This window comes from Pteropus medius, unplaced genomic scaffold (assembly GCF_902729225.1).
Source record: "Pteropus medius unplaced genomic scaffold, Ma_sr-lr_union100, whole genome shotgun sequence".
Classification (NCBI taxonomy): domain Eukaryota; kingdom Metazoa; phylum Chordata; class Mammalia; order Chiroptera; family Pteropodidae; genus Pteropus; species Pteropus medius.
In genome coordinates this window covers 22176006-22201871 of record NW_024340849.1, presented here as the reverse complement: position 1 = coordinate 22201871, position 25866 = coordinate 22176006, and the positions used below count along the sequence as shown (strand labels likewise).

Sequence of the window (25866 nt, the reverse complement as noted above, 5' to 3'; positions counted from 1 at the left end):
AGGAAGAGCAGGTAAACTTGGTTAGGGAGAGAAGACACTAATGGTTGTTAACAATGTTTGCAGCAGTGTACAGTGCAGCCTCTAGTGAGTTCTTGGTCAGCCAGGATTCAGGAATGAAACTCCTTTCAAAAAAGTCAACTTGAGTTCAGAGAAATTTGAGGAGAAGATCAAGATAGTAGGGTGTTTCCTTAGATGTAGGGCTGCATGGGGCTACTACCTGCATGGTGGGTCATCTGGAGTACAGCTGACAGTGGTACCAGTGTCCCTAGGTTTATGGTTGACTCCCTGAGGAAGGGAGGAAGAAAGCAACATTCCATTTAGGGATTCCTGAGGGGGTCACGGGTATCTTGGCCAGAGGACCAGGCTTGTCATGATTCAAGGCTATGTTCAAATTCAAATTCTGCCACTTTTGGCATCTATAACACTGGGTGAATTAGTTAACCAATTTGCACCTCAGTTTGTTCAATTATAAACTGGTAAAAATAATACTATCCTGCATAGATAATGTGGTGATAGAGAAATGTAGGCGAAAAAGTATCTACCTGGTATAATAACAGACAAAAGTAGGTCCTGAAAAATCAAGTCCTTTTTATATTACATTGTCCAGGAATTCAGGGTAGGCTTTTTGGAGGAGATCCTTCCATTCTACCTGAGGCTTATAAAAGTGGTGGCTACCTGTAGCTGTCACTGGGTCCAGCTTGACTTTGTCCCTTTTAGATATTCACCTGTAATTGTGATTAATTGCTCCAGATTTGGCCCAAGGGACCCAGATTCTCAGCCAAATTGGCTACACCGAGCTGAGGTGCAGAGCTTTTAACTCCAGTGCTCAGATATACTCTCTGAAGTGAGCACCTTCCGACTTTTCCTTTCTCTGCTGCTCAGTGAGCCTAAGGGTGTAAATCACTTTCCTGGGATTCGCCAAGGGAAGGCATTAGGAAACTGTAGTACCAGTCTTGGAGCCAAGTGAGCAGATCATCTGAACAGTTCTAAGCAGAGATTCAGTAAATGAGAAGAGGGAGACGATGGTGGATTCTCCCCCCAGCATCCAGCTTTGCCTCACATACGTTCAATGAGGGGAACCCCTCTGTTGGCCTCTTACAGACTTTAGAAACAGCCCACAGATGCTGGCGTGTGATTCCTTCATTTTGTTAGAAGGAAAAGACCTACGGCCCAGACAGGCTGGGCTCCTGAGAGGCAACATATCTTTAGCTCTTAACTTTCCTGGTAAATTTGTTATGATTTCTTCAGCATGTAGCTTGCCGGACTTCAGATGTAGAGAGCGGACATCATTACCTGCAGAAAGGGTAAAGAAAGAAAGAGAAAGCGTTTTTCTCAAGATTAACTCATCTGTGGCAAGTATTAAAGGTGGTTTTCTTAAAGTGAGGTCTGGTCATGCATCTCTTCTGCTAACTAGTAAGAGACGGCTTTCTTAGCATCTTTAAAGAGATGAGATGACTAATTCTCTTTCCCCAGGTAAATGCTGTTAGCACTACATATGACTTCCTCACCTATGTAGGGGCCTTCTCTTTTTAGATATGAGTTTTCATATTTTCTTTTTAATTTTTATTATGACGTTCAAGTATAAAGTACATTGGTTAGACATTTATGTAGTTCATAGAAATTCTTTTTTACAAAGCTTTAAATCAAGTAGATCTTAACATGGAAGCTCAATATAAAATACCAGTAAAAGTCTTGCTGTTCCAGATAAAGTGGGATTGGGGCTGGAACTCTCCACCTTAGCTCCTCTCTCCCACCTCACAATCCCCAAGACCTTTCTGCGGAATCGTCCACACTACTCCTTAAGGCACAATTCGAAAACCACTGTTCTGTAAGTTTCCTAATCGTGGTTCATTTTAAAGTGTCAGAGCATCATAGAGGAACTGATAGAATCTCTAATAGTGCACATTCTAAAAATAGCAGGAAGCTCGTAGAGTATGATATAGTGAAAAGGAACATGAGTCATCCGAACTAGGCTCCAGTGCCATTCTGCCTCCTACAAATTGTGCAGCCTCAGAAACGACTTAACTCTCTCTTTTTTTTTTTTTTACCAAAATACTTAATAAATGGGACTATGAACCTCCTTGTCACCTGTCTATACCAGGTTTACTTTCGTAAACTTTTCACCCAACACCGCACAAGATACCCTTCATAAAATCCAGTTTTCTTGGTCTGGGGAGCAAGGCATTTAAAAAGAATTCTACTGGGAGGTTCAAAAAGGATGAGGCGAGTTTCTGTAGGTTCACCAGGGTCAAATAACATAAAATAAGACTCATTGTCTCAGTGAATTCTAGATTAGGGCATTCAGAAGACTCATCTTTCATTAGGTCTCAGTCATTTCAGCTCTAATCTGCAAGAAGGATTAAAAGCATTCCCACCCAGAAGTTGGAATAGCCGTAACTTGGACAGCCACCAAATACACACACCGCCATAACAGCAGGGGTTATTATATATGCAAGGATACTCATGAAATTTTTTTTTAATGTCAAAGTTCTTTTGGCTGCCTATCTAGGGGAACTTGTTACAAATCTCATCTGTAAATATTAGAACCCCATTATTTAACAAATAATAAAAGAAAAATATAAGCCATCAAGACCAGGCTTGCTTGGAGTTATATTCAGTTATTATTAGTCATGCTTGTTACTCTTTGGGAAGGAGCCTGAAGCTAAGACTGGAGGTGTCAGTGGTTTCAGATTTAACCTTTAGAATTCCATGAGGGTGAGGGGATTTAGCAAAAGGACACTCAGCCCAGCCAGGATGGCAGCTTCAAGAGTGTAACTTGCCTCTTAGGACAGTGGGAAGGTGACTGCTTGGCCTCTGCACTACTTCCGTAAATGCCTTAGCAGTTAGAACTAATGCCTTTTGAATTATAAGATTGTTTACTCTTAGCTCTGATATGGATGTGACTTCAGCCTCACGGGGGTGGCGAACCCATGTAGCAGTCTGAATGACCATCTGTCTAAATTTCTATTTTCATACCAATAATGGAAGCACCATTCGAGACTATTCAAGACTGCTTCCTCATTGCCTTCTCTTCTGCCCTTTTGATTAGAAACAACTTCTTAGATGTATGTGTTTTAGGGGGACAGTTGCTGGAAACGAGGAGATAGAGGAGACTAGAGAGAGTCTGATCCATCTCTTTCTCATGCCAGAGGTGAGAGGGTCACTTTGGGGTACTAGAGGTGTAGGGCCAGAGGGAACAGAGAATTCATTTCATAGGTGATGAAAGAAAGCCCGAGTACCTGAAGTGAGCCCAGAATGGATCACATAGTGAGTGGAGGCCAAACCAGGCCTCGGACACGAGTTTTCTCCCTCCCAGCCTAACGAGTGCCCTTTTGTACAGTAGTGTTTCATTTGTCATCCCCCTGAAGGAGTACCATGTTGGTTCCATTTCCCCCCCTAATTAAACTTTCCACATTTCCTACTGTGGTCCTGATAGACTTGTGGCTCATTCATGGATCATGGGTTCAGAGCCTGTTTCTTGGTGAAATTCACCTTAACCTTCTTTCCCGTTCTCTCTCTTACTCCTGACTTAGCTTGCGAAATTCCCTTCCCCTTTCAGAATCCCCCAGGCTACAGGGGTTGAGGCATCTAAAACTTTCTTCGGGTTATGTACATATCATTGGTTTTGTTGTTCCTAATTTTCCGTTGGATAAGTACTTACTCTTTCTGGGCCTCAGTTTTCTTTTGGCCAAGGTCGAGGGTGGGGATAGTTAGTTTCTAAAAACTTCGTATAATTGGATGTTTAACTCGGCTTCCTGGGACATTGCTTTCCACCTAGGGTATCCCAAATGTTTTTGTGGTTTGAGGAGTTGGGGTGAGATGGAGTGGATGGAGTTCAGCTGTCACCCGATAGCCAAGGAAGGAAGGAAGTGATGCTTCAGAAAATAAAGAGGGAGAAAAAAATCTGTTTCTTATGAAATAAAGGGAAATGAGAACAGACTGAAAAGGAGGCAGAAGGGCATGTTGAATAGAAGTCATTTACTGAACGGATGATGTCTTTAAGAACACTTTGAAAACGGGTCATTTATGCTTCCCAAAGCCATATTTGCTCTGTTCCTTTATCTACCTACCTACCTGCCTACCTGTGCATCCATTCATCTATCCATCCATCTCACATGCCATCATCTATTTCACTGGCCCACAGGGGACAATATAGCTGGGACAAGCAAATGACCTTGAGGATTCACAATACAACCAGGCTTCAGTTTGTCCAGGTGCATGTCTGTGCAGTCGAGACCCTTCTGGCCAGATGTCCAGCATGACCCACATCCCCCCTTCTGTGTCAGTGATCCCCTTCCCAGATGCACATGTCCCGAGTCAGCCCAGGGATGGGGATGTATTATGCCCCGGCCTATCCAGATGTGGAGTGTCCCTTCCGTAAGGAGACAACAGAGGGGAGATGATGTTTCTGGGGCAGGGGCGGACACCAGGAGAAAAGTGAAGCAGCCCTCTCGTCTCCTTTGAGGGGAGTTTTGGAAACTATAGATGTTAGCAGGTAGGAGGGAAGCTGTTGGAGGGGCAGTCCTAGGTCTGTGGAAGTCACAAGGTGATGCTGGCTGCAGCTGTCCAAGGGGTGACTTTTGGTGAATGACTCAAAGGGAGAAGCCCATTCAGAGAACAGGGTGGGAGGAGAGCAAGCAGAGAGCACAGAATGCCTCTGCTTGGGAAGCTAAAAGTATTTTTCCTCTTAGGGCTGAACAGCTTTCTTTATCCTCCTCCAATCCTTCCTGCTCCCCAACCCGCCCCTCAGGCTTGGAGAGGCCAAAAAAAAAAAAAAACTTTTGCTGAGAGAGAAACTGCAGCTCCTCAAAAATGGAAAGCAGGGTCATCATTCTAATATTTTAATGTGGACCATTCCAGAGAGCAGCAAGACATGTCAGGAATGAGAATGGCCTGAGACAGGGCCCCAGGAACACTGCCCAGCTCCACCGGGGAGATGAAAGAATTTTCTCCTTCCTTTGCCTTTTAAATGTAATTCTGTCTGCGTTTCTCCCCCTACCCGCTCAACCCTCTCACTGGGAGCATTGCAGACATTTAGCCGTCCTGGGAAAAGGCACATCTTTTTCATTAACTTCAGCCTGATTGAAGTCCCCAGAGCCAGGGAAGATTTCTTTTTCCTCCCTCTCTGCCTCCCTGACGTAGATCCCTCCCCACAGAGCCAGGCTGCTCTGAGCAGGGAACTATTTTCCAGTGGGATAAAATGAGGATGGGGTCTGGTAGTGGGGATGGTTTGGAGAGGGCCTGGGTTAGTGCTTTTTAAGGAAGAGGATTTGTGGAGAGACACCCTCATCTCTTCTTGCCGGTGCCACAGTTTCCCCTGAATTTCTGAACACATCTCTCCCACCTTCAGGATGGAGGCCGGCAGCTGGTTGTGTCTGGGTGTTCGGGTTGGCCTGGACTACTAGTGGAGGTCTCTGCAGAGGGGCTGGGGTTAGGGGACAGACCTAGTTGTTAGCTAGCAGAGTGATCTTAAAGAAGTCACTTATCTGCAAAGTAAGGACTTCGTCTAGAGCTTTAAAATGTATTTTAGTGGCAGAAATTTGTTTTCAAATGAAATTATATACACGAAAGAGGGAAAAACAGAGCCACTCTGGTTGAAGGGAGGGAGAGGACATGGAGGGGTTCATCTGTCTACACCACCTTCACTTGCTACAGTTCTCCAGCAGAGGTGGCTCCTGAGCCCTCTGGGGACACAATGACTCCCTCTTCCACCCAGGAGCCTTCACCTGTCTTCTGCAGTTCCTGACGCTCTGTAAGACTGGAAATTTCTTTTGGGGTTTAGATCTAGGTGGTCTGCAATTTTGAAACACAGGAGAACTTCCCATCCTGTATTTCTAACCACATCTGAGCACCATACTCCAGTGCAGACAGCCAGTTTTGTTTTTTTTTTTTTTTTTTAACCTGGGTGTGAAGAATACGTAGACATCTGAGAAATAATCAGCTTTGAGAAGGAGAGTGTTCAAGGGGTAGAGCCCATGTTTTGCCCAAGAGCTCATGTATTAGATTAGAGCCCGTTTGAAACTGGGAACCAAAGGGCAGGGATTCAGGGCTGGATGATGAGGAAAGGTGGACTCTGTACATTATTCTTTTGGGAACCATTGAAAGAGGAGGTCACAAGGCTTGCCTTCGGTTGCTTCCCAGGTTAGATAACACCTCAAATGCACACTAGATTGTGAATTAAATAGTACGGAATCTCCAAGGTAAGGAATTCAGAAGTTTTAGAAGTTACTTGATAGCTATTTTTGACACCACCTCCTTGCCTCCCCCAACCCACATTCAGATGAGCTATAACATATGAACTGTGATGGGCACCCATTGACTATTTTATCGTTTCAACCACGGGAAGGGGCTTTCCCACTCTCTCTCTGGTGGTGGTGGTGGACTCATTCACTGTTAAGATTTTCGCTTTCATGCTGTCCTTCCTTCCATTTAACCTTTGACTCCTACATGAAGTATAAGCCAGTGTTCTCTCATAAAACCTACACCGGAGAGAGAAGAGCTTGTTCCCGTTGTTGATTAATTCATTCAAATAGTTGAGGGCCTACTTCATTCAGGAAATGCTCTAGATGCCGAGTGCCATTTCCTCTCGTCAACTTGAAACATGTCATAAGCCTTCTCTCACACGTCTCTACTCCACGCTCAACTATCTAGTCATTCTAGTCCTCACCTCTAGGTTGACAATATTTCCTGCTTTCCCTTTAAGTCATTTGACCAATAAGTATTTAACAATTAATTGTATGTCCAGACTCTTTACACCATTTTGAGAGATGCAGAAGTAGAACCCATGGTCTTGTTGGACATCATCTCCTTAGATGAGAAAAAGAAACATAAAAATACGTACGACAGTGCAAAACAAGTTTTATATGATTAAGAACTAAATTTCATGCATCTGCCTCCTTCTTAAGAGAAAAGAAAGAGGACCTAAGCTTTCTAGGGCGGGTGGGATAGATCCCACTCTCTCGAGGCAGGAACATCACAAATAATAACCAAAAATGTTATATCTCTATTTCCAGTCAAAAAATGGATCTGGTCATTTCTCAATCCCAAAACCACTGAACAGCCTTGCAGTTGATTTTCAGTTGCGGCACCAGAGTAAGAACTAAGAGGAATGTTTTTGCCTCACTCCTGCTGTCTACCCCGTGAACCTTGTTTAAAAGGCAGTGGAAGGGTCCCTGCCTGCGGGGCTCCCAGGGCCTGGACAATTTGAGATTCGTTTCCTATATGCTAACACGTGTTAGTGGCCGTGTCCTTTCAGAGGTCACTCCCATGCCCATACCTCATCGCAGCCTTTCTGTCCCTCCTCCTCAGCTTCATCCTGACCCTTGCTCAGCTCGAGTTAGAGTCCTAGGTGGTACTAATAAGATCTGAAGAGTGGATGGTCATTATCAATTAAATAAAATAATGTCTGGAAGGAAGGGTCAGTTAAGGGTCAATCATAAGGCCACATGTTTTATGTTACTGCCTTTGGCTCATTTGACTAATAGTTTGGTATTTATCTTTTTTTCCCTGTGCCATGTCTCATCAGCAAATTATCTTCCGTGTACTATCAATCAGAGGCATCATGTTAAAAAACAAAGAGGATGAGCTTTGGGATAATATAGTTTTGGATTTTAAGCCCAAATACATGCACTAGCCGTGTGACCTAGAAACTGTTATTTAACTTTCATGAGGCTCAATTTTTCCAGCCATAAAGTGGAGATACTTTTCTATCTCCTGAGGGAGCTGTGAAGATTAAAGGAAAAATTATATAAAGCAGCAACCACTGTGCTGGGCACCTAGGTGATCTTCAGTGCATCGCCATGTCCTCCCTTCCTCTTTAATGTATGCTGTGGCTGGCAATGAACAGATACAAAGGGGACTGTGCTAGGGCTGGTGAATGCTTTTTCCATGTCTTCTTCCAACTGCCCCACCTGAAGCACCTGGGTCTGCCGCCTTTCCATTTTAAACGCTCAAGCTCAGACTCCGGCTTACTTTGGCAGCCTCACCCTGACCTGCCTTGCCTTATGTCCGCAGCTTGATGCTTACACTCTGTGCTTACCTCCTTTCTGCTCTACTCCAGCATTGACACCACTTTCCATATCATTTTTGGAAAAGTGATTTAGAGAAGCTAAAAAGCCCAGTTGAGCTTTTCCGAATGCTGGAAGCACTGGAGCCCAGCATGACTCTCTCTCTTTCTTGAACCAAACAAAATATTTTTACAGCAAACATAAAATCTTTCTTATTTTTTGCAAACACTCTCCAGGCCTAATAAAGCTAGCAGTCACACTCCTCGAATCAAAATAACCATCTGCCCTTTTTCTCTCTACCCCACACTTTTCTAGCATTTTTGAGCAACAATGAAGAATGTGATTATTTTATTAATTAATCATATGATTCCATTGAATACTTTCTGGAGAGGATGCAAAAATATTAAAACGCTAACTTTACACTTTACTATTGATTAAACACAGATACAGAAAACATATAAACTTGATTCATATTCTAATGCGCATGATAGTTTGAGGCATAAGCTATGAATACATAAAGAGTATATAGGATCAAAGACACGTGATAAAAGGAAACGAGTCACATGTAGCTGGAAGGAGAAGAGGGTCATTTTTACTGGTTTGATTAACAAAAATGAATATGCAGCCCTTCTAGAGGAAATGGGCCTTTAACTCTCTCTTTAGCCTGTGATATGACAGACTACTTTGATAGTTGGAAGAAAGTCAGGGACCCCCTTCCAAAGGAGCCGTGTACACCTACAGACTCGTGGGTAATTGTACTTAGAATTTCAGAGTCTGTAGACCTACTGAAATCCATCCATAGACCTTGATCCCTAATTTAAGACCCTTCAAAGCATTGGTGGCACATATAAGAGACGTAGGAGAGGAGAGAAGAGAGGGGCAATGTAGTCAGAGATGTGGTAGCTCCAAGGGTGAGATTCCTAGCCCAGAAACAGCACATGTACCTTTGGCAATTCGGCTTCTTTAGCTCCAGATCTCAACCTCAGCTATGGCAAGTCCATTGCCGATCAGTTGTCCTGGGGATACTGTATGCAAACTTTGAGAAGTATCACTAAGGAAAACTCCTTTGTTCTTTTCCAGCTCCTCACAGCCAGTGACCTTGCAGCCAGTGACCTCAAAGGATTTCAGCCACAAGTAAGTTCCTCTGATCCTCTTATGAAGTTTGGGAGAGGGAAATGTTCCATAGTTTGGTCATGAGCAAAGTTGGCATAAACTCCCACTTTTGATTTCCAGCTTCCCTGTCTCGAGGTGCCAGCCTTGGTGATGACCTGGTAGCTTGCCCTCTCCCTCTAGCTCCTCTCTCATCTCATCATGATCAAAGCAACCTTTTTCTTCTCTTTTAATATTTTATAGCAGGGAAAAGATATAGACCAAGATGCACTCGGAAAGTGTGGTGGTGGGCGACTTAGCTTAGGAAAGGGTTAAACCGAGGAGGCAAGGGTGGGGTGGGGCTGGGGTTCTCCCTGCATTTCTCTTTTAGGGGACAGGGTGGTCACATTTCTGTAACCTTTGTGTGCACTTGCCTTGCGGTCACCGGTCTGGCGGCCTGGGTAATCTCGGACTCCTGCGCAGACAGATGGTTGAGCTTTGCTGATCATCTCCGTTAGGAAATGGGCCACTCTTCTCTCTGGCCAAAATGCTGTTTGGAGGTTGCCATGAGCAAACCCCGAGAGGGCACAGGCAAGGGCTCTCTGGGGACCTCCTTGGCAGTGGGGAAGATGGAAAATCAGCCTCCTTGTCTCTGGAAGGGCACTTACTGTCTACACGTAAACACATAGGCACCAATATATATTTACACCAGACACACAGAAGTCCCTGTGTTCCCCACAGATCCAGTGGAGACAGAGCGTGTATCTAAAGAGGGGTAAATCCAAGAGTGAGATCCGTGGTGCTCTGTACCCGCTCCTGTCCCCTTTCAGCATGAACCTTTCTGTCTCTCCTCGGGATGCCTTAAGATCCCACCTTGCCGTACTTTTGTGGGGAGATACATCTTAGCTCCTGGCAGAGCCCTTCTGGGGTAGAATGAGTAATACCAAAGACTGCATATATTTGGGACTGTTTTCTTCTTTAAATTTGTTTCACATCCAAGAGCTCACTGTGCCCTCATGATACTTCTCCCATGTGGGGTACATTCTGTGAGCCCCCTTGTACTGCTGGGGAAACTGAGGACCAGAGTCCTGGTGAGAAGTGGCATCACATCCCACCGAGAGTTAGGGACAATGACAAAGCAGGAAGTTAGAGGTTCCAGGCTGAGAATGAACAAATTAAAGAGCCCCATTGATGAGAATCGAAGATAAATTTTTGTGCCAGTTTGGGGTATTTCGTCACAGCTCGTTGATCTTTCTGTCAGGGATGCAGTGAGGTTTTAGAATAGGTAATCAGTAAGCCTATTTGACAACTATGGAAAACCAGTAATTAATTAAGGTACTTATTTACATATTCACACAAACTTCCAGGGGAGCTCAGGAAATGTAAAACAAAAACAAAAGAAAATCAGCATTTATCCATATTCCACCCACCTCCCCACCTACTTCACTCACAGTGGCATCCCAGCTAAAGACTTATTTTTGCCTGAAAATGTATAAAAATAAATAAAAATGCTTTGCATGATGTTGTTTTGAGGCTTACAAAGGGTACATAGTGGAGAATGGGTTTATGAGTTTACGGAAGGGGTATGTGTTTTCATTGTTGCTTTCTGAGGTGATCATATTCTCTCCATGTTTGTTGAGCCACATTTCTAGATAATAGTAGACTTAAAATGAACTATTAAAAAAAGTGAAAAGATATATTTGGGGTGCATCCATAACATTTGAGGCTATGATCCTAGACCGGCAGCTTCCTTGTTCTTCCCCACCCCCACCCCCTGACAAGCCCACAGTTGCTGGTGCAGATGGCTCACTCCCCTGGTTCTGTCTGACCTTTCCACATTATTCCATTCGTGTGTCATCCCCAAGGCTGGAAGCATAAATGCATATTTTTCGCTCTTCAGGATGCGTGATCCTGAGGCCAGGAAGCCCTGGGATCTCGTGGCCAGTGTGTAGTATCCAGGCCAAAGCCACTTCTCCAGTGTCATTCCTAAATCAGAAAGGTCCAGTGTGTCTCAGGTCACCACCACTGCCCTTAGGGTGCTTGTCCAAACAGAAGCAGAACGCTGCCCACACGCTTAGGGCTGCCTGCCCCTCCCCTCCCCCACCTGGCCTCACAGCACCACATTGTTGGCATCTGCTGTTATATTCACTTTCTCTCGTTGGATTTCAGGTGAAACCAAGCCCCGCACATCCCGATGCCCACAGTCATTCATGGGTGTGCTCCCTTCCAGAAACTGTCACTGACTTTCAGGAGGGGAGCTCACTGAGGACCCCTCTCTGGAGTCACTGTAATCAAGCCTGTCAGCTGTCACACAGTCCACACTTTATCACTTGCCGGTGAAAGGGTTTTCTTTTCTTTTCTTTTTTATTTTGGTCCCTTCGATGCCTGATCTTGCTGCATCCTCTTAGGGAAAATAGTCATGATCTCCTCACTAATCTTTGATGTCTCTCAGCTTCGAAAATGTGGACACGGCGACTCTGTTGGGCTGGACTATTGTGTCTCTTTGTCTCTGTCCTCCTTTCTGCATCCAGATAGGAGGAGGGCAAGAAAGTGACTATCTGCCTTTCTCTCCGTGATTATTGGTTTGCAAAGAATCCATACTCATAAGCGGAAATAAATGCATACTCTGCAGGTAGAGCCTGATGGCTGATGCTAAGGTTCTAAGGCTTGTAGTTTGCCGTGGGAGTTCTTTCCAGGCTGGTGAGCTTGGCCTCTGGACCGCACAGGGTAGAAGCTTCTCCTAGAGTTGGTCTGGGTCTGACAGGTGGCTACTATTCTCAGCAAGTTTTAAAGGCATAAATGGAAAAGCTTCTGAAATTCACACTTAAACCTTCCCTTTGGTTCCCCCCCCCAAACACACCTTTCATTTTTCAATGTCCTGTTTGTCCTGCCTTGTGAAGCACTTGAGTCCCTCCTTCCTGGTTTTGGATGATTGGAAGGGAGTACCCTCTTCTCTTCCCAGACCTCCCCTCTCCACCCCTGAAAAGGAATAAAAACAGGCCTCTTGTTCCCTTTCATAGAAGCCCAACAGTCATATGCTTTCCTCTCCATGCTTCTTTTTATTCTATTTTTCTCCTTGTTATAAAAGCTATACATGTTCAGAGTGAATGAAGGTAGTCAAAAATTACATTTCCAAGCGTAAGAAAAGTAGATCCTGGGCATGTAATGTACATCACGATGACTGTCGTTAATAATACTGTATTGTATATTTGAAAGTTACTACAAGAGTAGATCTTAAAAGTTCTCACCACAAGAAAAATAATTTATCACTGTGTGTGGTGACGGATGTTAATGATAATTTTTTTTTTTAAGGAAACTTGGAAAATACAGAAAAACTCATGAAAAAGAAATTCCCTGTTATTCCGCCCCAGAAACATAACTATATTTCGGAGTATAGTCTTACAATCTTTGTTCAATATAGACATACGCATGGATGGATTAAAAAAAAATTTTTTTAAGCATATTTTATATGCTTTTTTGTTGCCTTCATTTTTATTTGTTTTCATACTTTCCATGTCACTGGAAAATCTGCTAGCAGCTGGCTATTTTTGTCTGGTTGCTAGCACCATCATTTATTTACCACTCCCCTCTTGTTAAACATTCCATTCCTTTTGCAGGCTGAGCTCTCCAGGAGCAGTCCCAGGCAAATGTGAGATCCAGGGCCCGCATCTAGTATACAAATAGCATCCAAGGCTTCTTGGCATTTATGTCCTCTTTGTTTCTTAGTTCCTGCAGAGATGTGAAGGTTGCTTAAACTTTGCGGTAACACGGCCATGTGAGTGTGCCTCTGGGCATTGGTACACGTGCTTACAAGGGCCCAGGTGGGGATGTGGTTGAAGAAATAACTATTGTGTGGGGCCCAAACTCAGATGTAAGTTTCACATGCGCAGCCATCGTGCTGAGAAGGCGATTTTGTAAAGACTCATCCCCCAGTGACGAAAGGACTTGGTCTTCTCTTACTTTATAACCTCTCCATTGTCACACAGAAGAGGATACTTCTTTTAGGAAAAATGAAGTTTCATTTCAAGTGTGCCTCCTGATAGGATTTTAAGGGGCTAGTGTCATAGCTGTCCTGTAAAGGGTAGCCATTTATAAGGAATTTCTAAAATGTTCATTGTTATTATGGCCAAGGATACATTATAGTAAAGGGTGGCAGGGAGTAAATGAGGACACACAGGAAAACGTTTTTCAGTGTGGAGAAAACAGAGCCTTTAGTCACTGAGTTGCCATTTCATTCACAAACCCCCAGGGAGACCTTTCTGTGGAGCTTTCTGCTGTGCACAGACTCTTCCCTGGAATTTGACAATTCTGGAATGTTCTGCCACTAATCTTAGCTTTAATTCTAATTTTCTTTATTTAGCAAAAAAGTTGTTCAGTTTATCTCATAGATTTTTATGAGGATCACGTGAGACAATGCCTGTGCAAACAACCTTGCACAATGTCTGCCACACACAGTGAATTTAATGTCTTCTTCTGTTAGAGATGTACAGGTTAAATTATTTAAGGAGAAATTGTATCTATATAGGGCAAGCAGGGAAGTCTTCCGGGTGGAGGTATCATTGTACCTGGGCCAAGGTAGGTGAGACAGAAGCGAGGTGGTGAACTTATTCCAGAGCAAGGAGAAGCCTGGATGAAGGCCAAAACAAAGGTGGAGATGCCAGGCTCGGTTCAGTAGACTTTGAGAAGTTTAATTAATCTGATTCAGAGGGAGTGTGGTTGAAATTAGTTGCACATTAGGTTGAGGCCAAATTGCAGAAGTTTTTAAAAGTCTGGAAAAAGAGTTCAACTTTTTTTTTTCATTAACTATTTATTGAAGTTTTAAAACTTATCCAAAAGTAGGCATAATAGTATAATAAATTTCTATATATTATCCAACTTCTACATTTATTTTCCAACTTCAGAGGTATACTGCTAAAAAAAAAGTCCCGATTTGTAGCATTTGCCCATTTCTGTGGTGTGAGTATCTCCGCCATGACCAGTTTTAAGCTGCCAATGATTTAACGACCTGTTCGCTAAGTCTTTGAGAGTCACCCTTCCGGAGCTGATATGATTGGCCCTGAGCACGCCACTGGGCCAGCCTCAATAATCATGATCATTTGCCCATCTTACTTCATATATACTCCCAGCTACTTTTGCTATTAATTTTAATATAAGGTGGATACTAAATAAGTCACCATGTCATTTCATTCACAAATACTTAAGTAAGCTTCATTCACAAATAACAGCTTTTTTAAAAAATACAATTACAACACCATTATCACCCCTATAAAAATTAATAGTGATTCTTTAATATTTTCTATTACCTAGTTCATATTCAGATTCCTCTGATTATCCTAACGTGCCATTTTACAGTCGATTTGTTTGAATCGGGGTCTAGTTTAGATTCTGACATCCATCTGAAGACAATGGAACCATTAAAGTTTTGAGGGTAGGGAAGAGTCAGAACTGTGATGTAAGATTATACCATAGGAAGCAAAAGTGATGAAATTGCCTCCAGCAATAACCCTGAGAGACTGGTTCATATGAGAAATACAAGGATTGGTGCTGGGCTGGGGTCTGTGGGCTAGAGCTGAAGGGACAAATGCCAGAGAAAGTATGGAGACAGAATCGTTGGACACCGCAGCTGGTTGGCTGATTGGAGAAATAGGGATAACCATTAACCAAAGTAAGGGGGCCAGAAAGAAGTGCAGGTTACGAAGGTGCAGTGTTCAATCTTGGATTCAGAATGATAATGGCACCATGTTCAAAGGAGGAGGGCTTTGCCCTCCCTAAACAAACCCTTACTTCAATTTCCTTAGGCCCCTCCATCAATTCTATTCATAGATCATCAGGGGAGATAATTATCTGCAAAATATCTTGGGTTCCATGAATCTCAACCCAGAAGGTTTTAATGCAAGAATCCCAAATATTTTGTGAAAAGAAGCTACTTTCTAGGAAGGAAAGGCCGTGGAGTTTCTGAGTAGAAAGAATCCTCACTGTGCTAGTCTCCCAGCAGTAAAGGCAAGGTGAGGCAGGAATGGATCATGACAGTAGCGCTACCTGTGGATTGATGACGTTCTGTGTTTTTGATTGCTACAGATGGGTGCTCCTACACTGAGAAGTAGCAAGACAGGTGGCTCCTCTCTTTTTATTGTGAAACACCCAAGTACCCAGGTTGCTTGTTCTTCTGGGTTGATCATGTCTTTCCAACAGAATTGCCATCATTTGACACTAATCCAGAAGGGCACCCGCTGCCTACAAGTTCAGCATCAAGTTGTAAAGATTGAAACAGAAGCTCTGGATTTTCCAGAGCATTCAGCTCCTGCTGAAGTCAACAGGGGTTGGTGTTAGTACGTGCTCACGCTGTCTCAGCTTGAGTGTACATATGCTGAGGACTTATGGAAATTGTGCTGTATGCCAGAAAATATTCTTCGAGCTTTACGTGCATTATTTAATTCTTATAAAACCTTTGTGAAGTCAGTAATAATACGGTTCTCATATTACAAATAAGCACAGAGAAGTTACAGTCACATAGCCTTCAAGTGGCAAAATTGGGATTTGAACCCAGGTAGTCTGCTCGAACATCTGTTCTTAACCACTTTTACTATGCCATCTTGAGGTAGAGCTTATCCCCTGTTACGAAAGTTTAAACCCAGACTGACCACTGATAAGACCAGAAGAAGAAGCCTCACCTTCACTTGTGTACATTGTATTGAGTTTTCTTGATCTTTGCCAGGTTCCAGAAGAAAGCAGTTCCCACATCTCAGAGTAATAAACAAAATTAACGCACAGCATTTTGAATCCTTCCATCCTGGCAAAGCATTTCCGTTGTCCTCATTCCCTTCCATTTCAGACTTCCAATGAGAGAATTGTAGTGGTGGTTGCCCCTTCTACACAGGAGGAAACTGAGTTGAGGCAGAGGTAGGCAGTGCATTCTCTTGTCTAAGGCACACAGCAATGAGGAAACACATAGGCTTGTTTTGAATTCAGCACATAATATCTACATTGCCATTTTGGGAAGAACGATCCCAAAGCAAGACTGTGTAAGTCCTGCTACTGGTGCTTGCTTACCTCCTCCCTCCATTTCAAAACTGAAAAAAATGAGAGAGAGAGAGTAGTGGTTCTCAACCTTGACCGCAGATGGAAATTATTTGGGGGGCTTATAAAAGTTATAGAAGCCCAGGACTAACCCCATTGAATCAGTCTGAGTGGAGTCTGGAGGCCAGTGTTTGTAGAAGCTCCCTGGGATCTAAATCAACCTCATTTTCTTAAAAAGAAAAAGAAGGCTGCAGCATAAAGAAATCTTGAAGAGATGGTAAAAGGTCCCGCATTCAAAATAGCATCTCCCCTGTGTCAGGAATGTGCCATGCGCTTTACTTGCCCCCTGGCATCTAAACCCCACAAAAAAACCCCTTATTGGACACCTTATTCTTTCCATTTTCACCAAGGAGGAAACCGTGGTCCAGTAGGAGAAGCATGGCTAAGCACGAATTCTGTAAAGCCTACGCCTGTGCTCATCTCCTGCTATTTCCACTCAACAGTTGAGATCTGCCCAGTATTTTAAACCAGCTAATGAAAGTGTTTGGGTTTATGGTCTCCTCCACTTGACCCCTAAACAATTTTTATTCTGGATTCTAAGAGATATCCGAAAAGAACCAGTTTTATGACACTAGCCCAAGAGAGAATGCGTGTAGAATGCACCACATCTCCTGACTTCAGGAATGAGGTTGATCTCATGGGTCCTCCTTGCTCAGGTTCTTGTTCAGTAGACTCATGCCTTCTTCTCCAGGCCTTTCTTCAGGCTTGCCTTCTGTCAGCTGCCATGTATCTTTGCTCTCTGATTCAGTACTATTTAGAGCATGGACTGCAGACCAGTGCTGGACTGTCAAGTGTGTGTTGCGGGTCCACAACGAGATACATCTAGAAACAGAGTATTTAGAAACTTTTATAGCAATTAAATGTTTTCATGATACTCAAGCATGTGATTATTTTCCTATTAATTCATCTTTATAGTATTTTACCAAAGTAACCATACAAAAATATGGCTTGGGAAAAAAAAATCATCCAAAATTATTTGAGAATCTCTGTTCTAGTTATGCAGTTTCCTAGTTTTATCTAGACTCTTGTTTTTCTTAACCTTCTGTGAGCTCATGTGAATATACTTGTATTATGTTCCCCTTCCCCTCGAAAAAAATGGCTCTACCCGTGAAGATGTCTTTCTGGCTATTTGTAGGATACTGCATAAAACATGGGTCTTTTCCCATAATTCCTAAGGCAACTCACTTAATTATTTGTCTTACCAAACATGGATATCTGTGACAATAGTAGAGGATTTTTAACAAAAATATTTGTTCACATACATACACATACCCAGCACTAAAATCCAAACCGACACTATTACTTTTCTTTTACATGAAATCTGCAGCTTCATACTACAGGTGTACCTTTTTTGCAGCTCCTGCCTTGACAGTGAATTTCGTGATTTTTTTTTTTTTTTAAACTAGCATTGGGATTTGGCCCTGAAAAGAGAAGTTCTCCAGGTGTTTCCAAATAGTCTGGCCATTTAGTGGAATATTCTGAAGTCTTAATAAGTTCTCCTGGGATACGAAATCTCTTTAGAATTTAGTGAATATTTTGTCTCTCCCAAGATGTTCTGATCACCTGAGGGCCTCGTACAGGTTGGCCCAACTTTAAATACACTAATGTACAGAAGTACATGCCAGAGAAATTGATAGATGGCAGATGGGTGTTGGGAGAGAAGGGGTTATTCATATGCAGAAAACTTTTCCACGTTATCAAATGAATCAAATTAATTATCTCTACTACTGAATTCAAAAATGACTTAGCCTTTAAAAATCTTAATTAAGTTCGGCATTTCAAAATAGAAGTATAAACAAAGTGAGGCCAACCAGTGGGGATTAACTTTTAATTTCATCTTCTCTTTCAACTAGTTTTCTCACCTAAAATAAAAACAAAAACAAAACAAAGCAAAAAAAACTTAGCAACAAGGATGTAGGATTAGGTGATTTCTGTGATCCCTTGAGACCCTACACATTTACTCTGTCATTTCTTGTACTATGTTCATGTTTCTAGTTTTCTATTTTTGTTTTTCTCAACTTGAGCTTATTAAAAATAATTCTGTAATTCTGCTCACATGAACCCTGGGGTCATCAATGTTTTATATGATATATCTCAAGTATCTATATTTACGAGCGGATGGAGTTAGTGTCAGATTTCCCTGTGTCTGCATTTTTACTATGATGCATACCTTCATTCTATACATTTTTTTAGGTCTAGGAATGACTCACATGAAGAACGTGCAAATTCACAAACCACCTTTAGGACTTGAAAAAAATGTGTCTTCTTCACAATTTCTTTAGCAAGATGGTTTCAAACCTTCCTTCTGAGAAAGAAGGCCCACCTCTCCAACACATAAGCAAGCTTGCTTTTTGAAGTTCTTTCTAGACCCACTGCCTGGTTCACATGTCAACCCTCTTGCCCTACCACCCATCTACCCAACCCTTTTCCTACCACATCATATCAAAAAGAAATGATTGATTGAGAGGTGTCAAGAGACCCAACAAGAGAGGGGCCCCTCTTAGTGGAACAGCTTTGCAGCTGTCTAGTAGCACCTTCCAGCCATCTGCATGCTTGTGTTTGGAGGCTGTATCAAGTCTGCAAACAGCCTCTACCACAGTTTTCTTATATTTCTCTGATAATGACCATCCCCTTCCCCCCGTCTCCAACTCTGCACATGATCTTCCTTCTACATCTCCCAAATTCCTAAAAATGTATATCAGAGCCTCTGGCAGAACCGTGTTTCCAACAGGTGTGCCAAGCCAATATCCCAAAACAAAACAAAACAAAATTTGTGATATCATCGTAATCTCTGTCACTATATGTAATAAAAATTGATGCTCAGTTGGTAGCATAACATAAATTTCTTCCACTCTGCTGTATCCAGTAACTAGCACAGAGAACATGTCCCATTACTTCATCATTTAGGAGTTAAGAGCTGCAATTGTGAACTCAAACTGATAAGTTAAAATCACAGGTCTGCCCTGTACTGTGAGACCTTCATAAGTTACTGAACTTGTGGCTCAGATTCCTCATTATTGAAAGAAGGATACATACCTGGTGGGGTTTTGAGAAGGATTAAATAGATAGGCTCAAAGAGCAGTGTCTGGCCTCTGGTGGAGATTATATTAGGGCTCGGGGACTTTTGGGGCTTTTATCTGATGACTCTCATATCCATAAATTCAGTTGTTTTTATATTGATAATGAGACAAGGATTCCAGGAGCCTGTGGGTTCTGGATTTCATGGGTCATCAGACTGAGATGGCACCTGCAGGAGAGAGCTATCCTGGCCACAGGACTCTTGTCTCTAGTAAGCAGTCCATCACCCACATGCTGACAGGGCAAGTAACCTGCTGATGGGAATGAGAGATCTGTGCCCAGACACCACCATGTCTGCACTGTGTGAAAACACAGCTGGTGAACTTTGGCCTTCTCGCCCTTCATCTGGGTAGGAATAGAAATGCCATAGTAGGAAATAGGGGGTCAGGGGGATAAACGTTGCATAAAAAAATAATCTGCGTGCTTCCAACAAAAAGTAGATGCTCAATAAATATTTGCAGAACCCATTTTAGGGATGCATGTATATACGAGGGTGAAAATAGATCTGATATTTTCCTAATGCCTTCTGGCCTTGCGGTTATAATGAATATATCTCTATTGCATGTCTTATTTTTGGAGCTAACAAGTTCTATAAGCCTTTTTTAGGGCAGATTTACTGTCTTTGGAGGTTTACTGTCTTCCATCATTATTTTATGGTATTTAGAGTAGAAGCGTTCAAGTACCTCTGGAGTCGAGACTAGGAATACACAGCTTTGAGTCAAATCGAAGTTTGATTTACCCGCCTCCAACCTATTGCATGATTGACATCTTGTGAAAGGTGACTAAGGCATGGGGTCCTGAGAGAAGTGGGGAGAATGTTGAAAAAAAGAAACGCCTGTGAAATCTCAGCTTACAGGCGTCTGGAGAGACAGCGCATTTCATTCTTGATAAACTCCAGCAGAAAAGAGCAATCAGCTACACGGGAGCTGGACAAATTAAATGGCTGAGTATTATTTCAAAGGAGAGCTTGGGCAGCATCAGAAATTCCCCATCAGCTGTAATAACGCCAATTACTTTGCCAATTGCAGATTCCATCGTGATGTGTTTAGTGCAATCAGGCGTCGGACTCTTGCAGGGGCCTGATGGGTTTTGTTTACTCTGGATGTGCATTTGTAGAGAGTTTTTTTTTTTTGCACCCAGAGGTTTAGAGCTCTGAGCTTCCTCCTCTCAGTCCAGATTCATACACAGCTGAGGGAGATTATCTTTGAGATGGAGACAGGAGCAGGCTGGGCAGACTGGACCCAGCGCCCGCTCTCACTGGAGAATGCCCAGAATTTAAATACAAAGAGCACAGCTGGGTGTGGTAGTTCTTAGTGATGTGGCGATTTCCAGAAAACCTCTCTGTAGATTACTCAGCTAGTGTTTTTTTAATACAAGCAGGGCTTCTTGGAATGTTGGAGCATTGGACAGATTACCATTAAACAATAATAACAAACATGAAACTCTAGGAGGAGAGAACTCTCTAAGAGTTTATTAAGCCTTAAATAGTGACAAATGGGGGTGGAGTGCAGGAGCTTTCATTGTCTCCCTTTGAGAATCATTTGGTTGGATGTCAAACCTACAGATTATTTCAAACATGGGAAGAGATCATAAGAGAGGGAGATATCCCTACTGCCCCAACGTTCTAGCGGGGGAAATGAAATTTGGAGAGTGTACAGGAACATTCATTTTCTATTTACATTTGGCTCCGTAGAAATTAATGGGTGTGTGGCTCCAGCTACGTTGAGGAGTGAGCTGTGATTGTCCATTTACTCTCTCAATTGAGGAAGGCGCTAATCATGGGCATTTACTGAACGCTGTGGCCTGACTGACAGATGGAGTGGAAGCTGTATCTGTGGCTGCTGGGGATGCAGACAAGGAGTTAAAGGCTGATTTGATTCCACTTGTGCTCAGCTGTCATCTGAGGCCAGAGCCTGGAGGAGAATGGGAAGCTATTCTCTTCTCTCTGCTTTGTGACAAGCAACCTTTGTGTCATCTAAATTTTTTAACCTGCCTCTTCCTCCTTAGAGGAGCCCATGATAAAGCCCCTTCGCCTAGGGAAGAAAGGATTTTCCAAATTCAAAGGCAGCTGCCAGTGCCTCCCAAGTGAGTGGCTCATCGGCTCACAAGCCCTGTCCCATTCCCAGCTGCTGCTGAGCACTCCCTGCCCACAAGACCAGCACCAAGGCAGGTCCTGTTTTAGATAGGAAGGTAGGCATGAAATCAGACCGGGACAGGGGATAGGTCCATAGCATATCAGGCTAATGTGGCAGGGCTCATGCTGTGGGTTTCTGAAGCCTTGCATCTAATTTATTTCAGGAGTGTGTGTGTGTGTGTGTGTGTGTGTGTGTGTACACACACATGTGTATGTGTATACACATGTTTGTTTTCCCTAAAAGAGGTACTTAAACCAGTGCATTTGGTTTGACATCAGCCATTCTGCAGGCAGCAGCTGTTTAGATAACGTTCCTGGCTCTCAGATAAGAAGCAGAGCTTCTCCTTCAAACCCCGGGGACAGAAACGACCCTCAGAAATCACAAGATAAGCTAGGACACACTAAATGGAAGTGAGGGCATCAAATCGTGCCATGTGTACTCAGCATCAGTTAGTCCCCTACCAGTGGCAAAGGGAGCTGCCACATCTGGCCTCCTCATTGGCCTGACTTGGGCAGTCTGTAGGGAGAGTTGTATGTTCACATGTGAACTCAGAGGACAGCTCTGTCTTGGTGACACAGCCTCCATCGTGACTAGGGTGTTCCAGGATGCATTCATCAAAAGCATTCTCAGTGGGCTGTGATTGTGAGTCTGCCCCTTCAAGACTGGCCCATCTCAGAATCTCTAATGTAGATCAGCCATGAAAATAAACTCTCCTCTTGAAGCAAATGTTCTTCCCCCATCTCCCTCTATAATATCTTTTTTTTTTAAATATATGCCATAAACAGTCTAGTGTTTTAAGAAGTTTGGACCTTGACCCAAGCTTAGTGATTCCACTTTCCTTAAATATATATCAGTCTGGATTAGCTAATCAGGATGTCTGTGTACATATTAATGCATATCCACCAGGTACAGGACCATACACCAAACGATATGGTCAGAGAGACTTTTTAAGCTGATGTATTATTGAATTGTACACTACACTTGAAACCTATATAATTTTATTAACCAATGTCATTTAATTTATTAACCAATAAATTTAATTTAAAAAGAAAAAGAAAAAAGAAAGTTTTTTCTGTTCCTTCTACTTGTGGAATAAATAAGGGTCATGCTCTAAACCCATATACAGGAAATGAAACAATAAAAACAGCTTATATTTATGTACCAGTTTTATATACCTTCTTATACTTGGTGAGCATCAGAAACATATGAAAAAGGTGATGATAATTAACTCCATTTTACAGAAGAAAAAATAGACTGAGGCAGATTAAGTGATTTGCTCAAAGTTCTTTAGTGTTAGAGCATTTTAGTGATAAAGTGACAACAGGGATTCACTGAGACCTCTGACTCTAAAGCCCCTTCCTCTTTTTGTTCTTTGCCCTCTTGTCCACAGATATAAATGACAGGGTAGCTGGTATTGTGTATCAGTGGCATCTCCATACATTTTTGTTTTACCTGTAGAAGAAGAGATTTAGAATTTTTGCTAAACTAATTGTTCCTCAAAGGAAAATTAGAACCAATGGGAGTTGGTTGATAGAGGCAAATTTTCAATTTTTTGGAAAGAATTTCCCAGCAACAAGAGGCACTTACTCTCATGTGCCTTGTTAGCATCTAATCTCTGGATGCTTTTGAGTGGCATCTGAAGGGAAGGTTGTATGGGAGAGGGGTTTCCGCAGGTACAGCTACAAGACATAAAACTTCAGCTTCAACACTTGCTAGCTCTGTGACCTTGTTCAAATTAAATAACCTCTCTGAGTCTCACTTTTCTCATTTCCTCAATGGAGGAAGCAATACTCGCCTTACCTGTTTTAAGAATGATTAAGTATGGATGTGAGGGACCTAGCACTTCGCCTGGAACCACGTACTTTCTCGGTAAATATAGCTGTAAGACCTCTCCAGCTTGGCCTTTCTCCAAGTCATTGCCTCCCATGTGTCTCCTCTTCCCCTGCCACCCTTTTCCAAGCAAACACTCTCTGCACGAGACGGGAACATCAGCCCAGCAGCACTGGGAGCCCAGGGGCCCTGGTCCCTACTCCCAGGTCCTGGCCCAGACCCTTTGAAATCTAGTTTTGGATTCAGAAACCAGAAGAAGGTCATTGGAAAAATGGAACTGGAATCTCCTCTGCAACTCTGAGTAATTCACAAGTATGCCATTAGGGAAATACTTTTTATGGTTGCCAAAAGATGATACATGGAAAATGTGTCAGTGAAGATACTCTTGTTCATATAAAACTTCTTCCAGTCCATTAGGCTAGGCCCTGCTGGCATCTTGAAGAGGTCTTTCCAAAAATAAATGACCTGGGTAATCTGAGTCTCTCAGAATGTCATGAGTTCAGTGCCTAGGTGTATGTCTCCGTTTCTTTATGGCCTCAGATGACAGCTTAGCGCAAATGGAATCAAATAAGCCTTCAGCTCTTCGTCTGCACCTCCAGCAGCCACAGATACAGCTGTCAGTCATGCCATGTGTCTGTTTCTTTATGTACCAAGTGGAGGGGTGTGCTTGAATGATGCCTAAGAAGCCTCCCAGCTCGAGTATTTTATCCTTTTCCATTCCATTTCATTCCATTCCATTCCTGTAGAAATCACAGTTCCAGAGGCTGTAAAGAATATAAATGATGGTTTTTAAGAATAGGCACAGTTCTTCCATAGTCCACTGCTTGAGGGCATTGACTACTTAAATCTTTATTTACTCCGTCTAAGATGTTCCTCGACCTACTTGGATCAAAGCCTTACCCTTGCTTTTTTTTTTTTTGATGCTTCCATATTGTTACCAGTTGGGTAATGTACTTTTATATGCCTGTGTAGAAATGGTTTTAATTTAAAACAAGGGTGCCTAAAATCTGTAGCCCTCACGTTGACATAGATTCCTTCTGTAAGAACAGTCCTGTCACCTTTCAGGTGTACCCAATTCCTCATAAACTTCGGCACTCATCAGAAAAATGGAGAAAACCTCATCTTTGGGAGTTTCATTAGCTTGGCAGCCACTTCTTTTGAAAAATTACTCAACTGAATGTTTTATTATTGTTGTTATTATTAATTAAAGAGAAGCTATTATATTTGATGTCACATATAAATGACAGCTTTCTAAAGCCCTCAAGAGCTTCCCATTGAACTCCTCCAAAATGACCTTCTAATTCCTGGTGAAGGATCCACTTCACTGAACTTAACCGAAACCCTGGCTTGCAATAGGTTTTCAAGAGCATTTGTCAAATGAATGAATGAATAAATTGGTGAGTGAGTGAGTAGTGTTACCATGTGGTATTTGGGAAGAATGTGGAGTTTGGGGGAGATAGAATTGTGAATTTTGTTCTTCCTTTTAGTACGTGTGTGATCTTGAGAAAATTACTTAACTTCAGTTTTCTCCTTTGTCGAGGGAGGACGTGAACTCCCTTTGAGTGTTACTGGAAGGGTTAGAAACGATCGATGTAAAATGCCTCATACAAGGTAGGTGCCCATTAAAAGAAGGCTTTTTAAGTCTTGTACCTCACGCAGTGCCTGGCGCCCAGTGGGCCTTTAGGAAGTGTTTGATGACTGAAGAGAGCCCAGCACCATTCATCTGAGGCCATGAGTCATTCACACACAGAAATTACACCTCCTTCATCTAATGGGCTGCTGTTCTCAGCTGGGGAAGTCCCCAGCCTCCTGGTTGGCACAGCGGTCCAGCCAACCAGGTGTGTACGGCTCTCTCTGGCTATTCTGAGCACGAACAAGATTATCAGGAAGTTATCTTTACTTGACTAGACGCTCCTACCCTTAGGGTGGAAAAATCTGCTCTGATAATGAGATGACAGAACAGATGATTTTGCCCTGTTCTCAACTATGCTCAAGCGCAGAAAAGCAGGGTGGAATGTGCAAAGGCTGAGCTAAAGGCTGTGGCAGGTCCTCAGGATAAGAAGGCAGGAATAGGAACTGGCCAGGACCAATTATCCTAGTGTAAGGTCCCAGACTGGGTAAAATTCTCACACTGATAACAGATGAAGGCGTAGGCAGAAAATACAACGATCCAGGGGCCAACTATGTCCAGGATGACCTGGGCTTATCCAAGCAGGGGCAGAACAGGAGATGTGAAAGGCCTAAACAGAGATGGTCAAACAAAGCTCACACAGAGGAGTGGCAGCAGGACATATGATTACAAATACCAGGAAGAATTAAGGCTCCAAAACACAAGGGCTCAGTAGGAAGATTAGAGTACTCGGGTACAAGATAGAAAAGGTCTGGACCAACAAATAAGGAATATTCATTTTCTGGGCTCAGGTAAGGAACTTACACATTAGCGGAGCATCCAGTCTTCATCCCAGATGAAAGGCAGCTGAAGTCCCTACCTCAGTGGAGTGGTCCAGAGCTCTGGTCCTACTCTGCCAGGAAAGATAGTCAGTTTGTACACCAAGCTCCCACTGCAACTATGCACTTCAGTTGGCGAGAAGTAGAGCTAATACAACTCAAACCAAGGGTTTCATTTCCTTGTGAACCAGTTGGCTCTTCCT

The 25866-nt window shown here is 42.9% G+C and overlaps 1 protein-coding gene across 1 annotated transcript in view; it reads left to right on the top strand.

The window, feature by feature from the left end:
* SETBP1 (SET binding protein 1) overlaps positions 1–25866 on the top strand; it is a 324498-nt gene that overhangs the window by 152961 nt on the left and 145671 nt on the right. The window contains 1 exon segment of the mRNA XM_039842615.1: positions 9087–9140. Within this exon segment, the coding sequence (XP_039698549.1) occupies positions 9087–9140 (54 nt within the window).